The 18,649-nt window shown below is 35.1% G+C and overlaps 1 protein-coding gene and 1 long non-coding RNA gene across 2 annotated transcripts in view; one reads left to right on the top strand and one right to left on the bottom strand.

The window, feature by feature from the left end:
- The window catches only part of cntfr (ciliary neurotrophic factor receptor), a 199,191-nt gene that overhangs the window by 133,235 nt on the left and 47,307 nt on the right, over window positions 1–18,649 (top strand). Inside the window, exons 4-6 of the mRNA XM_015340196.2 lie at window positions 10,296–10,413; window positions 12,710–12,876; window positions 17,567–17,730. Coding sequence (XP_015195682.2) covers window positions 10,296–10,413; window positions 12,710–12,876; window positions 17,567–17,730 — 449 coding nt within the window. The remainder of the gene's footprint in view (window positions 1–10,295; window positions 10,414–12,709; window positions 12,877–17,566; window positions 17,731–18,649) is intronic.
- Window positions 1–18,649, bottom strand: part of LOC138237701 (uncharacterized) — a 59,987-nt gene that overhangs the window by 12,670 nt on the left and 28,668 nt on the right. The window contains exon 2 of the long non-coding RNA XR_011189051.1: window positions 17,212–17,326. This is a non-coding gene — a long non-coding RNA (uncharacterized lncRNA). The remainder of the gene's footprint in view (window positions 1–17,211; window positions 17,327–18,649) is intronic.

The following is an 18,649-nucleotide window of genomic DNA, read 5'->3' as shown; positions in this document are numbered from 1 at the left end:
AGTTTTAATTTTTAATCTCACCTTAATTAGAGGGCTAGAAGACTAGGAGTCAAAGAATACTTATTGTGTTCTGGTCACAGGGAATTCATAAAGCTTTTGTACCCACGTTTTTGGCTTACTTTTTCTTGTTTTAGAAGAATTTAGTATGTCGTAATTTTGTGTCTCTATATGTTTTAAAATAATTTGAATATTAAAAATCCATGTATTGTGTCCTAATTTGTACCAGATATTTTTAAATATGAAAAAAATATGTAAGAAAGCTGCAAATTTCCTTTACCCACCATGAAAGAGGCTATTTTTAGTGTCAGCGGTAAGATTCACCCAAAGTTTGGGTCAGATAAGTTTTTGCATCTGGGTAGCGTTGTGACCATTTCTTTTTTTTCTTCGTCATACTTTAAGATAGCACATTTGTGGCAGGATGTGTAATGTAGAACACAGAGCTTCTTGTTCCCTAGTGAGGCATGCATGTGAATGAGGAACAGCTAGTGTTCTCTGAATACCCTTAATGGAAACGAGTTACTCATTGCACACAGAGAGACACAAATGCACACACGCAACAAAGCACAAACCTTAACTGCTATGCAGAGATGTTGTGTATTCAGGAGTAATTTCTATTAAAAAGGTTTCCTTTTCTTCAAAGGGGCCTAACAAAAGGGAGAAGGAGGGCTGAGACCCCCAAGAAGAGCTAATCTGGTGATGCATTGGACAGTAGCTGCTGGACCACCCAAATGTTGGGTTAGCTGGCCTGATGAGCTCAATACTAAGCCCCCTCTTCCCTTTTCAGCTGCACCCCCACCTGCTTTCTCATTGTTTTTCAGGCGCATGCCTCAAAACCATCGATCTTCTCCTCCACATTACTGTCAAATTAGCTGTTAGTGACGTCTTCAATTGCAGGCTCCTCCCCTGTGTCTAAACCACACCAGATGATGTGAAGTTTCAACATCTTGCCACTACCATTCACAAACAAACAAACAAGCAAACAAACAAGGACTGGAGTGAGACCTAGGTCAGGAATAACGTGGAAAATGCATTCTTCCAAAATGCAATAAGATCAAACTTTAAAAAAAATAGAATGAGCAAAGGAAACCTTTAAAGCTGCAAGTCATTGTGTCCATTGGTCAGTGTGTGTTTTGTAGTGTGTACTAGAAAGTTTGTGACTTTTCTTTCAACTTCAAAATAGAGCATTTAAAATGTCTTATAATTTCAAAAGTACGTCTATATTGCTGTGTTTATTTTTGACTAGGATAACCCAAATGAAAGTATTTATCTTTTAAAATGATAGAACCAGCACAATTTCTGGTATAATTCCTAAGATAATAAGAAATCTTACAAACGAGAGGAGGCCATAGCTCTTTTGGTTACTAGTGGCTGATCAGAAAGAATCCAACGTATTGGCTTCTATAAAATGGCTGGGCAGCATGTAATAGATTTCCAGAACCCCTTTCATATGTAGCAATATTAAACAATACAACTTTAAAATTAATTCATAAATATGCAAAAAAAAATAGATTAAAATGGTCATTTTAATCACATTTACAAGATGTTTGAATTATGCATAATATCCTTATTTTATAAGCCCTTTTCAAGCCTTATGTACAATAAGCTTAAAAAAACATGACTAATCATGACTAGTATGTCTATTGAGAAAGTCACACGTAGGAAGCGTGACAACTGTTAATTATAATTAATATATATATTATATGTTACACTTATATAGCTTTTATCCTGGACACTCCACTCAAAGTGCTTTAGAGGTAATGGGGACTCCCCTCCACCACCACCAATGTGCAGCATTCACCTGGATGATGCAACGACAGCCATAGTGCGCCAGAACGTTCACCACACAGCAGCTATTAGTGGGGCGGAGAACAGAGTAATGAAGCCAGTTCATAGATGGGGACTATTAGGAGGCCATGATTGGTAAGGGCCAATGGGAAATTTGGCCAGGACACCGGGTTTACACCCCTACTCTTTTCGAGGAATGCCCTGGGACAGAGAGTCAGGACATCGGTGTTACATCTCATCTGAAGGACAGCGCCTTTTTACAGCATAGTGTCCCCGCCACTAAACATAGACTGCAGGATGAGCACCCCCTGCTGGGCCCCCTAACACCTAACAGCAACCTTGGTTTTTCCCAGGAGGTCTCCCATACAGGTACTGACCAGGCTCACACCTGCTTAGCTTCAGTGGGTGGCCAGTTGTGAGTTGCAGGGTGATATGGCTGCTGGATATGGCTGTTGGAAGCAATACAAGCTGCACACATGCATCGCACCAGAATGCAGATACTGTCTGTTCTGTTCCTCTCATAAAGCCTGGAATAGCATGTGCCTGTTCAATGGCCTTTGAGTTCTAGATTCAATTGTACATTCATCTCAGTTTAACCCACAAATGTTCAGTCAAGATCATATCTGGCAAATGGCACAAGCATAATGTAGCACAACACAACTCTCATTTTCACATATTGCAAGAAAGCTGTTGCTACACAAGCAGCATGAAGGTATGTGTTAGACCTCTTCCTAATATGATAGAAGGGCTTTACTTTCAGAAGGGCAGCAAATGAAATCGCAGAACTTGACCAATACAGCTCTATGCAGTCAGGTTGCCATCAATCACTACAATTGGAGTTCTGCAGCAAGTCGACACTTCTCCCCTGAACATCACACTTGTACCTCCACCTTGATCTTGTCTCATCAAGGGGACATGTGGTGTCCCAAATCATGACCTATTATTGACAGACATTGACATGTTTGTCAGGTCAGGAAGTACTGGCTGTGAACACCCCAGATGACAAGACATTCTGTGCAACATACTCGTGGCACGAAAGCTTAATTTCTTGACAAGCAGGGACTAATGGCTCCATTATGTGCTTTTATATTATTTCTTACTTTTGAAATAAAGATTTAAAAATAAGCTGTTTGTATTTGTTCTACATTGTTAATATGACTTATTCTCAAAAGTCAATTCAACCTAATTTGCATGAGGTTGGGCTGACCACCACCCAGCAAACTAATGTTTAAGGAGTACAGGAGAAGTTTGTTTCATTTTGTTTGGAACAACCTTCAGAGAACTTAATTTGTGTTATGAAACTGCCCCGCAAGACATAAATAGAACTGTTACTTAAATTTGTTGGAGCATCTCAATGTATAATCATCCATGAAGATATTAATTTGTCACAAAAGTTACTTTTGTAGTGAGTAATATGAAAGTATTTAACCATAACATAACCACACGTTTCAAACAATGTGTGTGTTCACAATTGTTTTCCTAAATTGCTCCAAGATCATAGAAATAAAAATAGTATTCATCGTTTAATACTATCAGTAGCTAATATGTTTAAAAAATCCCTGTTCTGAGGAAGATAATTTAATTATTCTTATCATAAATTTCACTCGTTGAACTTGTGTTATTAATACATCTAAATGGACAATCTACTTTCTCACAGCAAATCACATCTATGTAATTAACTTTCACCCACATTGTGATATGGATTTGATTCAGCCAGTCTTAAAATATATAAAAAGCAACAGACAATTTAGACTGGTAATAATTTCAAAGACGTGGGAGTCTTTACCTCTTGCAGACAACTTGACCTTTTCACTTTACCTAGAATGTCAATCTTAGAACCCCAGACTTGGGGGAAAAAAAAGCTTTTCTCTAATGAGAACACCCAAAGGTTAGTGATCCTTCAATGAAACCCATCAAAAGTTTTTGATGTGCTATTGATATTCAGTATTTTTGTACTACTGTTTAAAAACTAATTGAATATTTCATCCTTTATTTAGATTTTAATTAATATTTAAATGAGAAGAGGCCTATATTATATCTCTTATCTTTCTATATATATATATCTTAAGCACCCTACTACTGTATACTGTATCTGTGATCCCACATAGAATCCATTTGTAAAGAACCCAAGTTCTTTATTTTCAGTAATGTTACTTGGATAAGATTTACAAGGATTAGACATTTTGTTCAGGAATGTTTTTTTTTTTGTATCAAGTCAAAATCTGCTTTTACTTTGTGCTTGGTTTCTTGATTGTAAGCAGTCTAAATAAAAGATTATTGTATGAGAGATTTGTGGTTATTCACAAATATTGAGGAATATATAAGCGTATCAGGTTAAACACATAAGTATATAGTAAAGCCCAGACTGGGTTTTTCCTATGTGGCCATGATGTACGAGTAATTTTTCATATTGGATGTCCAGTATATGGACACCCTGAACAAATTTCATTCTATTTATAGTCCATATAAATCTTAACTATTATAGTAAATCAGTGTATTTTGAGAAAAGCCTTCAAGCTTTCAATGGATGTATTATGTGCAGTGTATTGCTGTACAACTGTTTTCTTTACTGCAATAAGTTATTCATGCATCTTTTGTACTGCCTGCAAATGTATTATTCCCTTGATGTTTACTATAAATTATTGTATTTATTTTATTTAAGAAATTAATACATCTAAAAAGAAAAATAGATTTTTAGGATTCCCTGCTACTTGGAAGACATACAGCTGGTATTTGTTTATGTCCTCTACTGTGTCAGAGATAAATGTTTTTCACTGCAGCATTTCAGCCAAGCAGCTTCCTGTTTCACTTGTGGAACTCGTGACATATACATTGGAACCAATCTAAAGTAATGATTTATACTCAGATTCACAGGAACATTTCATTTAGCTTAACCCAAGCAGTGTCATGGGCCTGCCTTCACTAGGAAATCCCTGAGCTGTTGTTATTGGGTTTCTTTTATTGGACATCAGGCGCACAGATTAAAACCAACAGCCATGCAGCTACCTCCTCTGGAATGACTTTAGAAGCATGCCATTAACTCTAGTGAGGATTTATTCAGTCAATTCTCTATTGCAGTTCTGGAATATACTGCTTCTTTATCTCCTCTGTATATTTTTTGTTTGTTAAGGTTCCTCATATTCATACTACCTTTCACCATTTCAATTTTCCTTTTTCTATATACTGTACATTCAAGAAAAAAATGATAAAACATTTCTGAATAGCTTGACAAAAAAGGTGTAAGCTGAATTTGAAAGCATGATAAGACGATCACATTAAGAACATTAAAAATAACTATGTGACAATAACCAAGGTTTATGTTTTTCAGAAGAAATAAGAACTGTGAATTAGTGACGTTTGTATATTATGATTTTGAACAGGCCAAACATGGAAAGCAGCACTAGTAGAACAGTAGCATAAGGGTGTTTTGAAGTTTTCATTGTTGTTGCTGTTGCTTGTTTTATAGTGCCAATATTCAGGATTTTGACTACAACTTTAATCAGCACAGTACCAGAATGTGGAGTGGTTGTTTGACAAGTGTATGTTGTGTTTTCAATAACATACTGTAACCAAATACAGGAGTCATTGCACATGGTGTGAGGCAGCAGTGCTGTGGGTTTGCTCTTTCTAGTGTTCAAAGGTGTGTGGGCCCTTAGAGAGATATTGGTGATGGATACATCCTCAATTGGTGCAGGAGGTCAGCAGCTCTGAGCTCATCCCACCTCTCCCTGATAGTCTTTTACCAGATGAACTTTCTCTCCACTCGTTTTTCTAATAATCGCCAGGGGCACTCCTTATGCTGCCCTGTCTATCCATCAGTCAGCCAGGCTGAGCTGTGACAGATGAGTGATCATAATGATAAAATTGGGGTAGAAAAGCAAATGCTGTCTTTTTTTAATGGTTATAATTCCTCAACGGCCCTATAAATTTAGACTTTAATTAAGATCAATTGATTTTAACAGCTCTGAAGTTTTCAACTACAGTTTTAATGGTGTTTTTCTTCGTTATCATTAGAATCAATAAATGCTACTTAGACTATGTGAAAATGCATTTAAACACTGAGAACAGGAAGCTCTTCTTTACACAATAGGTTTTCGGGGTTATGGAACAAGCTACCCAGCTGTGTTGATGAAGCAAATAATCTAGCTTCTTTCAAGAAACAGCTGGATGAGATCAGGTAATAGTATCATACAGTACTGTATACTGTACTAGCAACCAAACTAATGGAACTTGAGGAGCTAAATGGCTTCCTCCTTTTTGTAACTGTTCTTATAACCCACCCTAATGTTACTATTGATATTGATTATTCATGGTTATCCTGTCCATCAGTGTGGTATTGTCTGTGTTGTTTTTGAATGATTTGTAGTAGCATTACATGGCCAAGTGGAAGATTGTGTTAGCCTGGGATCTTGGAGTAATCCAGTTTTCTAGATTCAGTTTCATAAGTGTCTGATTTTTTGTTTCTGATTTTTTATTTGATTGTGATGATATAGGGATCTTTAATCAGACTGTAGGGTTTGGTATCAAGTTTGATCAACGCTAATGTCTTAACTTTTCCAAAGCACAGAAAACTGATTAAGGAATTGTTTTAAAAATGTTTAACAAAAAAGTTTATTTAATATCATATCTCAGATATAGAAAATTATTAATACAACTTCTAGATTTACAATTTATTCTTAATCAGCTGCAGTTCGTTGGATCCATTTCTGGTTGAAAAGCACTTTAAGATGGGTTTCTTCTTATATGGGTTCCCTCTTTCATAACAAAAATAAATCTTTGAAAGTGACTGAAGAGAAATTATATTGCAGCTTTTTTTTCTACTGTCACAGTCAAAAATCTGATTGATTGAAATATATTTTAAGAAATTGAAACATTTATTGTTTTTATTGTTTCTGGAATAAGGATAATGTTGTCTTCCAATCAATCAGAGTGCCTGTGATACATTTGCATATGATTGTAAAATATTAAAATGACACTCTCTACATATACTGTATTTTGAAGCAGGAAGATTTTAAAATAATTCTCCATATGCTTTTTACACAAATTGGATATTTATTCAGTTAATTTTGATTTACACATAGTCATCAATATTTACATTTTTCCCAAGCTTTTACTTCATTGTGGTGATTCTGAGTGCAAATATATAAAATTGGTTGTGAACTTCTCTCCTTTGCAAATATCCACAGACCGAAGGAAAAGTGTTATATCAGAAATCTTAAACATCTGTACCAAATATTTTGTATTTAAATCTACACCAGATGCAGTGTAGATCATTGAGGGCTACAGATATAAATACTTTTGAAAGAATGGCTTAATCAATATATTTTTTCTAAGGGAAAGAAACAGCAGCAGTTTTGTTATAAACTGTGAAAATATATTGGATTCAGGAAAACAAAGAACACTGTGATTGTTGCTAGGTTGCAAACAGTGCAGAAAAGTTTTTTTTTAATCTTCTTTTGCACGTTTTCTGGTGAATTGGTTTCAATATAATATACAGTAGCGCTGGTACTTCAGTCATCAACTGTCTCTGTGCCCTTTTCCTCTGGCTTGAAGGGAAGTCTCCCGAGGTCTTATTTCTATAGCAGAATGAACCTCCTGAGGTGAGGTAGTCCAAGCAGGGCCACCACACTGAATGCAGGAATGCTGGGTCACGCACTTTGTACAATCGGAAGCTATGCCTTTAGGGTATCAGAGTTCCCAGACACTAATCCCCACTTCTCTCACACTCTTTCTCTCTCCACTGAGAGAGGATAGATAGCATTCACTAGACTGTAAAGTCTTGGCATCCACTGAACAGTTTAGACTCATATAATTAAAGACAAGGAAGAAAAAAAACATTTTCAATATCCTTTTTTTTCTAGAGGTTGTGAAAGTGTCTCCTCTGTAATGAAACTTTCCCTGAAATACAAGGAAAGATGTGTTTTTTTTTTTGCTAAAAATATAGAGCTACATAAAAATATTATTTTTAGTGGGGAAAAATAGAGACAATCAAAGCATTCCTTTATCTTCCATCTGTATTTTCCTGAAATGTCCTAGCATTGTGTTTATACATTTTTGTATTTTTTTCTTATAAAAAACATTTCATTTAGTCAAGATAACATAAAATGTAATCATGTCTAATTTTCCTTGCATTTAGAGCATTTGTCACTCATTTAACTAAGAAAGTTTCTGTAGGCACACTCCTAATTTGCACTATTCACCAACAGAATTATCCTGTAATAGACTGATGTTAGTAATGTAATTGCTTATAGAAATAACTCTCACAAACAGTACATTTTGTACACCTCTATAACTTTAGCTCATATGTTGACCTAATTCTTCAGATAATACCAAGATTATGAAAGGAGCCAGCTGAGGTACAATTCAGTTTAACTCTCATGCATATACTAAGTGTAGTATTTTAATCTGAGCAATTGAAATTAGCAGTTTAGATCTGAGGTAACATTTTGTAGAAGTGAGTCTGATGAAGTTTGTGCTAAGAGAGAGTTATACTCTGCAGTTACTGTACATGAAGAGGCAGAAAGAAATGAAAATGAGCTAGGACCCAAAGGATATGTTTCTTGGCTAATATTTATTAATAATTAAACAGCGATAGTTTTTTTTTTACTTTAGTTCAATATCTTGTCCATCTGTTCAATAATAAAAAGCCCCCCTCCTCCTATACCCTAAAACAAAAATAAATCTTATAATGTGATGCTGTCTCAAATGTAGTGTATTCTAATGTATATATACAGTACAGTTCTTATAAAGTTATTTGGTTATTTCACACAATAGTATTATAAAAACTATGCACTTACACAGACTTAGAAATGGGACCATCAGGAATGCTTTTTCATGGGTAGTGAAAGCATTTACCAGTAACTGTTAATGTTATGGGTACTAACCAGAGGATACAGGTAAGCGTACCATGAACAAAAATAGATGGATACATGAAATAGTATAGCACCCTCTGGTGTACTGTTATTGGCCATGGCAGAATGTTCCCCTTGGTTCCATATATATATTTTCTATATTTCATTGTCCCACTGTGCACAGTTTTCATGATAAAGCTACTTGAATAGACAATATAAACACACTATGAGCCAGTAATTTTACTACAACAACAAATGTTTTCTTAATATCAAAAAGGAAAGTTTGATACTAAATGTGTTATGTCCTCCCATTATACAAATGTAATGCTGTTTACAGGAAAAGAGTGAAAACAAACACAATACTCTTTATTAAATGCTGGTGTATTTTACCTAAATAAATATCTACAGTATGTTCAATATGAGAATTTTAAAGACATTGTTTACTCAAGTTGAAGAGCAGTAACATAAAATAGAAGTTATAGAAAAAATTACTTTGTGTTTGGAGTATTTGGCCAAAAAAGTAAAATATTGTTTTTCTTGTCAGCATTTACTAATTTATTAAGTAACTTTCAAACTAATTCTTTGTAAGTATTAAATTAAAACTGTTTTCCAAGCATTTTCTTTATTATTGTTCTTAGGAGATGTTTTAACATTCTTCTGATGAATATTGATGTATGAATCTAAAGTACTGTACTTCTCTCCTAGTAACTAATGAATTGTCTAAAATATTTAAAATGAAAGATCAGGCCTTGTTTGCGATTTTAATTTAATGTTTGTAGTTTGTAATAATTAAATCTCTTAGGTACTACTGCTAAAAGTATTTTAAATAATTTAGCATTTGCTTGGTTTTATTGCTTTTGGTAAATGTATTTTGTTTTTTGTTCAAAAGGTAATCATGCTAAAATAATGCCACTCATTCATCCTTAACTTCTGAAACTGTTTGATTGACAGTGCCGCTCTCATTTCACAGGGAAGTCACTAACATCTACTGTATAGCAATGAGAAGAACTTTGTTCATAGAAATAAAATGATTAAAAGATGAAGACTATTTGAGTGATAGTCAAGCCAAAAGCCCTGTGATTTTCTGGGCAAACACTTTGCCTTCTTTTGTTCCAGCACAGCCATTTAGAAATTTGAGACCCCCAGTGAAATCATGTTGGGAGCAGCTTAATATACTGTATATTTAAATCAGACAAAACAAAAAAGAAGCCAAGCTTCAAAGCAGCTTTGTCTCTAGTCATGTCAATGTGTTGGAAAACAGGGGAAAAGAAAGTGACAAAATGATAGAAAACTTTGCCAGCCATTACAGCTTAGCCCCTGCATTTCACACCATGCTAAGCAAAAATAAGCTAATGGCATCTGTCTCCTTGACAACGGGTCTAAGTCATCAGTTTCAATTTTAGCAGCAGCAGGCATGCTTCACTGACAGTGTAAAAAAGGGGTCTAATCTGTTAGGTGGACTTTCGGTGGGTTATTGGGTTGGAAAAAATGTTTCTTGTCTTCCTTTACCTTGGTTGTGTGGGAGAACATTTTGAAACGATTAATGAAATTAACTTTTTGAAGGGGTTTCAAGAAGTCTGGATTGATGTTCTCGCCAAGGCTGTGCAGCACGAAAGTGCTTTGCTGTAATTTTCTTTTCTTCCTCTTCCTCCCCCTTAGGTCCTCCAAAGGAACCCACAGTGACATGCCGATCTAACACTTACCCGAATGGATTCTACTGCAGTTGGCACCTCCAGCACACAACGAACATCCCCACAGATTTTGAAGTCCACGTTAAGTAAGAGTCATGTGTTTAAAACAGGTTGGAATTGGAGCCCTTGGGAATTGAGTGTCGAAATCCTGTCATGTAGAGTGTTAACAATGTAATGGCGTTCTAAAGAGCCAAGCAATGATTTCTTTCTGTAGGGATTTCCTGCTTTTCAGTTGGGTGGGGGGATAAAAGGAGAGTACTTTTCAGAAGTACCAGAGCCATGAAAGACATAAAATGTCTCCTTTGTGCTCAATGTTTTTTTGTAGATTGTTCTAAGTTCTTAGATTTTTGCCCAGCTTCATCTCCAAAACCCAGTATTAGCACAATATTTGTATAATGAAAAGACTAAGATATTAGAGTCTAAATACAGTATTTGCATAATGATTATATATGGACTATAGTTTTAAGCGAACTACATGTTGGAAAATCATCTTCTATGCTTTCTCCTTTAAAAATCAACAACAGTATTTTTGCAACTCTTTATCATAGCATGAGTGATGTGCAGCATATTATAGGTTCAAATTATTTTTTTTCCAGTATAAGAAAAATGTTCACATACTGTAAATCATTACAGTATATCTGTACAAGCTTATGCCTTAGCTTCCTTCAAAGAACACTTGGGTAAGATTCCCATATCAGTTAGTCAATCAAAATGTTAGTGACAATAAAATGTTCAACTGTAAATACATTAAATGGCCTCTACACATGTTTAACCTTTCTTCTATTCTTAACATTGAAACTGTAAATCACTGGTAAATTTACCAGGACAAAAACTTGTAAACAAAGACAAAGAAAAGGAAGTGAATGCACTTCAACTAATAATGTTATTAGTTTAGGCAAAATATTTCTACAGTGTGATCATTGAGGCAGATAATTTTTTGTTCTGAGATAAGTGTAGTTTAACACATTAATGAATCTTGCAAAACACCCTCCATTGATAATCACATGGTGTTTCCAGAGTACAGTATGTTTCAGGCATTCCCAAAATATATTATTAAGAAAGCTCCATGTTTTCTGATATTGAGACAAAAGTGTCCAGATTTATTAGAAGAACTAATTGCTTTTAGAGGTTTGATTGGTTATCCAAGAACAAATATCCAAGAATATTGTCCAAAGAGTCAAATTATTATTTTATCAATGCCATAAATGGCAAAAAAAAAACTTGAAACTCGACTGAGACTTTTTAGAAGTTGTCACAACTGTCTAACAAGAGTTGTTACAAGAGTTAGTGGAAAAATTAATCCAGTAAAATGAAATACACTGCAAAGTTGTTCAATTATAGTGATACAGAAAAAAATAAAATGTGTCTGCATATATTTGCATTATGAACACTTACAGTACAAACATATCTTATATTTTTACCTTGATTAAGTGATGTGGATAACTAGTAGGCAGTCTTTCTTCATAACCAAAGTGGCAACACCTGTTAATCTGTTCCAGTCCACTCATTGCAGAATTATGCTGCAACTGGCTTCTTGATCAATCAATATGTAACAGGATGGATTTACCAACTGAGTTGAGTGGTGATGGCACCTGTGATGTGGTCAAATTCAAGAGAAAACGTGGCCAATCTGAACTCATTCATTAGCTACGGTCAAAGTCAGTTTCCTACTAAATTCACCCAGGCCAGTTAATCTCAGTGGGACGTTATGATTAAAAAAAACAATGTGTTGCCATCGCAATATTGAAGACATAAAATATAAAGGTATAAAGACTGCGCAGAAAATCACAATGTAAAATCATGTGTATTGTGTTCCACTTTAAATAGTGTATTGACAATTCTAGTTGGCAAGATTCTGGTGTCCCTGTCTCTCCTAATCACTCCTAGCTAGCCCTGTGTCATTCCTCAGACATTGGGGGCATGGAAGTCAATTGGAGGTCAATAGAGCATTCAACTTGTTACTGGAAGATCAAACGATTGATGTAAAACCTGGGCTTCACATTTTAGCCAGGTCATCCTAAAGGAAATTACTGTATTTTTGTTGCAAGCGGTGGATCGTTAAATAGATCAGTGATAAAATAAGAGTATGAACACAAATATTTATTATTTCTTGACAGAAACCATGCATTGCATCATGGAAGATGGCAGGATATTGTATTTTTAATGTTTTTTTTTTAACAGACGCTCTTATTACTAAAGTAGTATTATTACTGAAATCGAAAACCATTTGTTTTGCAGCAGTAGGATTAGAAGTAGTAGCAGTATTAGTATTTCTAATATCTGCAGGGGCAGCCATACCATCAGTAGGGGTACTAAGAATAGCCACATCATTAATATCGCTGCAAATAGTAATACTATTGCTCTTTTATCTTACTTTCTTAGACATGGTGACAGTGTTCTTCAAGTGCAAAGAGACCCTGTCCACAAGAACCGGTGTCATGTGAAATTCCCCGAGTTGTTCTCCCCCATCAAGTACAGAGTGAACGTCACTGCAATCAATGCTCTGGGAAAATCTTCCAATGCAATATTGTTTGAAGAGTCTGCAATAGGTAACATTGTGACTTGTCTTGCCAATGTCTTTTTTTTTCATTTGTCGTTCATTTTTTTAATGTCTCACTTTGGTGCTAATCAGTGTGCATGAAGCCCCCTCACTTATTGTCCTGACAACATGTCATTAAGAATTTCTTATTGAAAGTGCTAAAAACTGTCATTATTCATATTTACAGTAGTTCAATACTGTAGATCTCTATGTTCTCATACAAGAACCCTGAAACATTGTTCTAAGCTGAGTGTTGAGTAACTATGTTTTGTTAGCTGAAAGGCATGCAAAGTCATCCGTCTTGGTGGAAAACTGAAGTGACTGCAACTATACAGATGGTTCAGTCGGTTTCTCAGTGTCATTGTAAAGCCACCAGTGAGAGCGAACCTTGGCAACACCATACATCCACAATCTGGTTCCATCTGTTTCTGTGACCTTGTGGAATGTTTCTATAGATCTGTGCTGTTAAAGGTTTTTGTTACTTTTCCAATTTTGTTACTTTTTGGTGCAACCCTGCTTAAGACTGGTCAGGGCAATCCAGTGTCCAGAAGCTTTTACGCTGTGCTATGCATTCCTCCTGGGGTATGCATCTCCTTCTAAGAACTGTGCAGAGGACTCAGTTATGCAAAACTGAAAAAAACTAAATAATATTCTTGAATGTATTTTTAATTCTCTACACCTCTCTATATTTGTACTTAAATTGAAGACATATTCACTTTGTAGCTCAGAATTTCCTTTAAATTTGTTTTTCATGGCTAGACACACCATATTTGAATTCAGCAGGTTTTCATTCATCCAAGCCAACTTATGTAGTAACATCTATAGTAGAAGCCTCTGCGTTTCATTTTTTAAAGCACCAATGGATACAATTGCAAAAGAAATAAAGCTATGGAAATACAAATGCAGAAAATACAAAATGACAGAAAACAGTTACATTTTCTTCCAGTTCATATTAAAAGGTGTAGTTTAGAAATATGAATCTATTCAAGCATGTTGTTTATGTAAAAGACCTTTCCAAATAACATATTACACCATAATTATTAAATGTTGATCCTGAGCTTAGCCCATTCCTGTTATGCATTGGTACACCATACAGAATGTATCCTGTAACACAGTTCACTCTAGGTCTACAGAGAATGGGATGTGTTTCAAAATATGGAGTCCTTTATGTCTCTGAATGACTTGAATAAACTCTAAACTTAAATGTCTGAAAACAGTGATGTTGGTACCATACCACAAAGAACTGCACAATATGTCTTGGAAGGAAGGATCATTAGAAAACAAGCCAGACAAGTAAGGGAATAAATACTATTCAAGTAAGATCAACCATCATGCCAGTTCAAGAATAGTAATGTATTTATTTGCATCTTTTAGTTACAATATTTTAAAATTATTTTTTTACAATTATTTTTGTTACATCCTGTATGTTTTGTTTTTTAACAACATGCAAGGGAATCAAAAAAAAGTTGCCAATTATCTAAAAAAAACTTCCAATAATAGCATTAGGTAATATATATAATCCACGTCTCCCACTGTCTCTCAAAACCTCTTTCTGGAATCTTAACTGATTGTTTTTTTTTCATGTCATAAATCTCTGAAATAATAACAATCCAGTTTTTGGTTGGGGGATCTCTTTGTAACCATTTACATGTTATAACTTTGTTACTTGCTGACAAAAAGCAAGAAATTATCTCTTCCTCAAAATTAATTTTCTAATAAATCTAAAAGTGTTTAAAGGAGTACTTAATCCAGACTGCAAAAAATATGTGCATAACAAACATGCATTATTAATTCAATTAGAAAATCTAAGTTTTAGAAAGTCTAAGTTTTAAAAGTTTATTTTAACTTTTATTTTTTCCACCAAACAACAGTTTTGAGTAGCTGGATTTTCTTAATTAATGTATGGCCACATGTATAACTAAGTCAGAACCAAGGCATTTACAATTAAAAATGAAAAGGTTAATAAAAAATGAGCCATTAAATTCTTGGCTGGTATTTTGCCACAATTCAATCTAAATCTGGCTCCATAATAGCTGGCCTGAGGGAAGTTTGCGGGTTGCACAACATCTGGATTTTCTTGTATGACATCAAACCATCTGGGAACCACTGCAGCCACCACTTGAGCACTTGCTTATCACAGATTACAGCATTGGTTTTCCTCCTCAGCGAATTAATGAGTTTTTCTCCTTACAAATTTCCAGAATTCTCTATAAAATAAGCGCCTAAATAAGTGTTTACATTGATGGCTACATGCTCATACATGAGTTGGTAATAAATGGTGATGTCATCAGGATTCCTGGGTTAGAAGATCAGACCCCGAGCATTTCATATACTATACTGTATGTTATAACGATGTCTGACCACAGAAGATATCAATTTCATCTGTCAGCTGTTGCCATGTTATCCCTGAATGAACTCTGTGCGTGTAGATGATGATAAGGTCTAGCAAATCTGCTGATACATGTGTTATTTCACATGTTGTAAATATTGCAGTCTGTAGATGATTATACAGATTAGATAGATCAGATGAATGTGATGGTCCTTGGCTGGTGTGGTGACCCCTTGCCTTCCAGAAAGGTGCTGTCCTACACAGAATGGTTTCATTGGTTTCTTTGCACTAGTCCACTGATTGTTGAAGCAGAATATCTCATTCTCTGGGAAACATCTCACTATGACAGGGTGCCCTCAACCATGCTGTTAGCAACCAGAGGATCTCCATTTTATAAGCAACTTGAGCTGTTCTTGCTATTGCTGTTTTGACAAATTCCTAATCAATCATTTTGGCATTCAATTTAAATATCACTCAGAATCTGACGTATATAATATCACATGAGTCTAACTCTAACCCAACATAATTATAATACTCAAAGAATCAACAAGCCTGTCAACTCTTGATTTAAAACATAAATAACATTCAGCTCTGCCCAGTGAGGTATGTACTGTATGTAAAATTTAGAAAGTTGCATTTTCATTGTTCATTAATATTCAAAATTGTTTAAATACAATCAGGAATTACAATACACTGTATCTTATAAACTAATTTACTCATATAATCAATAATTAACTTTCCCCTAGTGATTTATATTGTTAATACAGCTTAGTTTGGATGAGAAGACATTGTTTGTGATTAAGAAAAAAATAGTTAACACTGATCAGAATCTTGAAAAACATGATCAAAATAAATGAAAATGAACTAGAAATGAGCCACAAATATGCTGTATGCAATAGCTAATCCATTATATTTCTCAATCGAATCTAATGGACACATTGTTAAGTGTTCCTCTCTACACCTTCACAAAGCCAAAAGGCTACACAAATCTATCAGGATTTCACAGTGGCTAAAAATGCCATAGATTGTCTAAATAAAAGAGAAAAAACACTGTATGAAAAGAGCAGAACAACACAAACATTTTGTTTTCACAGTTGTGTGTGTACATATACACTGTATACTGTATAACTATCTCAGGCTTTCTAAAGGCCAAAATGAGGTTTAACACATAAATGCTAAGCCTCTGTATTTGTGCTCATTTCCATTCATAGTAAAAGAGTGGGGGGTGGGAAGGCACAGCTGCTCTGTTGCTCTCTTTGTCTGAGACACAAGTGAGGTATACAAGCTAAACCTCAGTGCAAACAGACTGATCTCCCAGCCAGTATAACACTGAGGAAAAGGAACTGTTGCATTCTTTTTTTATTTTCCCATCTCAGCTCCGCAGGCAGATCAGGGAAAGAGTGGATTGTCTGCATTACAAATTTTACACAATGTTTCCCTGCAAGATTTTTTTCCTTTTTAAGAAAGCAGGTTGTCAGATTACCTTACAAAGCAACAGTTATGAATTCTAAGTGATATGACCTACTTCAGGGACAGTGCCTTGGGTCTCCATCCACATTTCTCATGAATGCTGTCACTGCTGGGGACTGAAAAATATGATACTGTGTTTCTTAACAAAATGAATGAATGCTTTTTTTTTCTCCGCACATCATTTCTTATTGTTTAAGAACATATTGTAATGTCTTCTCAAGCCCAGGTTAGAGAATGCATTGTCTTTGATTTTGTCCCAAATGAGCTTCCACATTTACAGATAAATTTAGCCTCAACCTCTTTTGAAGTGAAACCAATTTTAAAAAAGATGTAATTAGTCAGATAATTACTTGATTTAATTATGTAATTAAGATTTTAGTTTGAGCAAATGATGGAGGGTGTCCCAAAAGCTGCAAAATTGCTTTATACAAATCATGCCTGGTTTTCCAGTTGAGGAGTTTTCTTTTTTAACTTCTAATAATGTTTAATATTTGTCAGTGTATCAGGGCTCAGTGCACCAAGCGAGTTACAGGTGATGTCACCCACCTCTGAAATCTTGGCTCTGTAGAACTGTCGTGGCACAGGGTCCGGTCCTTTGGTGTGGCTGAGTTGTCTGTTGTCTAGGAAACAGTACTGTGCATCCCTGGATCCCATGACGACCCTGGCAGGGACAGGGAGAACCGCACTTGTCACATCTACACAGATCATTAAAAAAACATTTATGATCACGTGATGAGGTTGCATAACTTATAATTTCTGGGTTTTTTTTTAGCACTCAGCACACTCATATTGATTTACTTTTATCAGTTAGGGGAAGCAACTTTTTCCAGCCTAGATGAACTGTACTGAGTTCTGAAAAGAGAGGACTAATCTGAAGTTCCTGTGATCTTCTTTCTTCCAGTTAAACCTGACCCTCCTGAAAAGGTTTCAGCCAGGCCTGTCATCAACAATGCACGGCGATTGGAAGTCTCCTGGAAGAGCCCATCCACATGGCCAGAGGTGGACAATTTCCCCCTGAAGTATTTTCTCCGGTACAGGCCTTTGATCCTTGACCAGTGGCAACATGTGAGTACAGTATGTCCTTTCACACTGCTGTGTGATGTACAGTACAACAGCTTGCTCATATTAGCAAGGGCTTTGCTTTACAACGGTAAAAAATGTCCAAAAATGTGAAATCTGGAATTCTTAAAAACAGTACATGGAGTCAGTGTTCTTTCTTTCTATTATGATGTGTGCGTAAGACTTACAGTACAAACAATGTGCTAACAGCAATATATTTCAAGATATGATAGTTTAACTGTAAAATTTAGTTTGGTTTGGGTGAATATCGTTGTGTGCCTATTTCTCTGAGAATATTTATAAATAAACTAACATATTTGTCCTTACTTTAGCTGACCTCTATCTGTCAATGGTGCTAATTAAATGTTTTGCACCAGTCCTTCATGTCAGTGTTTGACGTGTTAATCTTTAAGCATAGATACAGTATCTTGACTTGAATAGTTTTGTTCTTTTCCCAAATGAGTTGTTACTAACTGAACATATTTTACATGTTATGATTCTTATGTGTATTTTGCATATAAAATGCAAGGTCCTAGAATGAAGAAACGTAAAGTAATTCTTTCCAAACAAAGAAAACATAAAAACAAAGTAATTATGGAAAATGAGTCTTGTGATAAAAGTCACTTTTTCAAATGCCATTAAAGATATTTTGTTTGCTTTATGTATTTTTAGTACTTCTCCATAAATGGTCAATGTGAAAAGTATTATTTGTAATTGGCTTGGACCATTTTAAGTAAGAATTTAGAATGATATGAAATATTTGATCCCTAAAACTCATCAAATTAAATAGATGAGTTCTAGTGCTGTAAGTCCTAAGACAGTTTTGAAATATCACAGCCACAGACTGTGACTCCCACGTCAGAAAGATTTTTTTTTTGGTTTATTTAAAATTTGCCTGTCTGAAATGATCATTTCAAGAGTGTAT

The sequence above is a fragment of the Lepisosteus oculatus genome, chromosome 3 (genome assembly GCF_040954835.1).
Source record: "Lepisosteus oculatus isolate fLepOcu1 chromosome 3, fLepOcu1.hap2, whole genome shotgun sequence".
Lineage (NCBI taxonomy): Eukaryota > Metazoa > Chordata > Actinopteri > Semionotiformes > Lepisosteidae > Lepisosteus > Lepisosteus oculatus.
The sequence above is the reverse complement of the archived record's forward strand: the minus strand, read 5'-3'. Positions and strand labels throughout refer to the sequence as shown.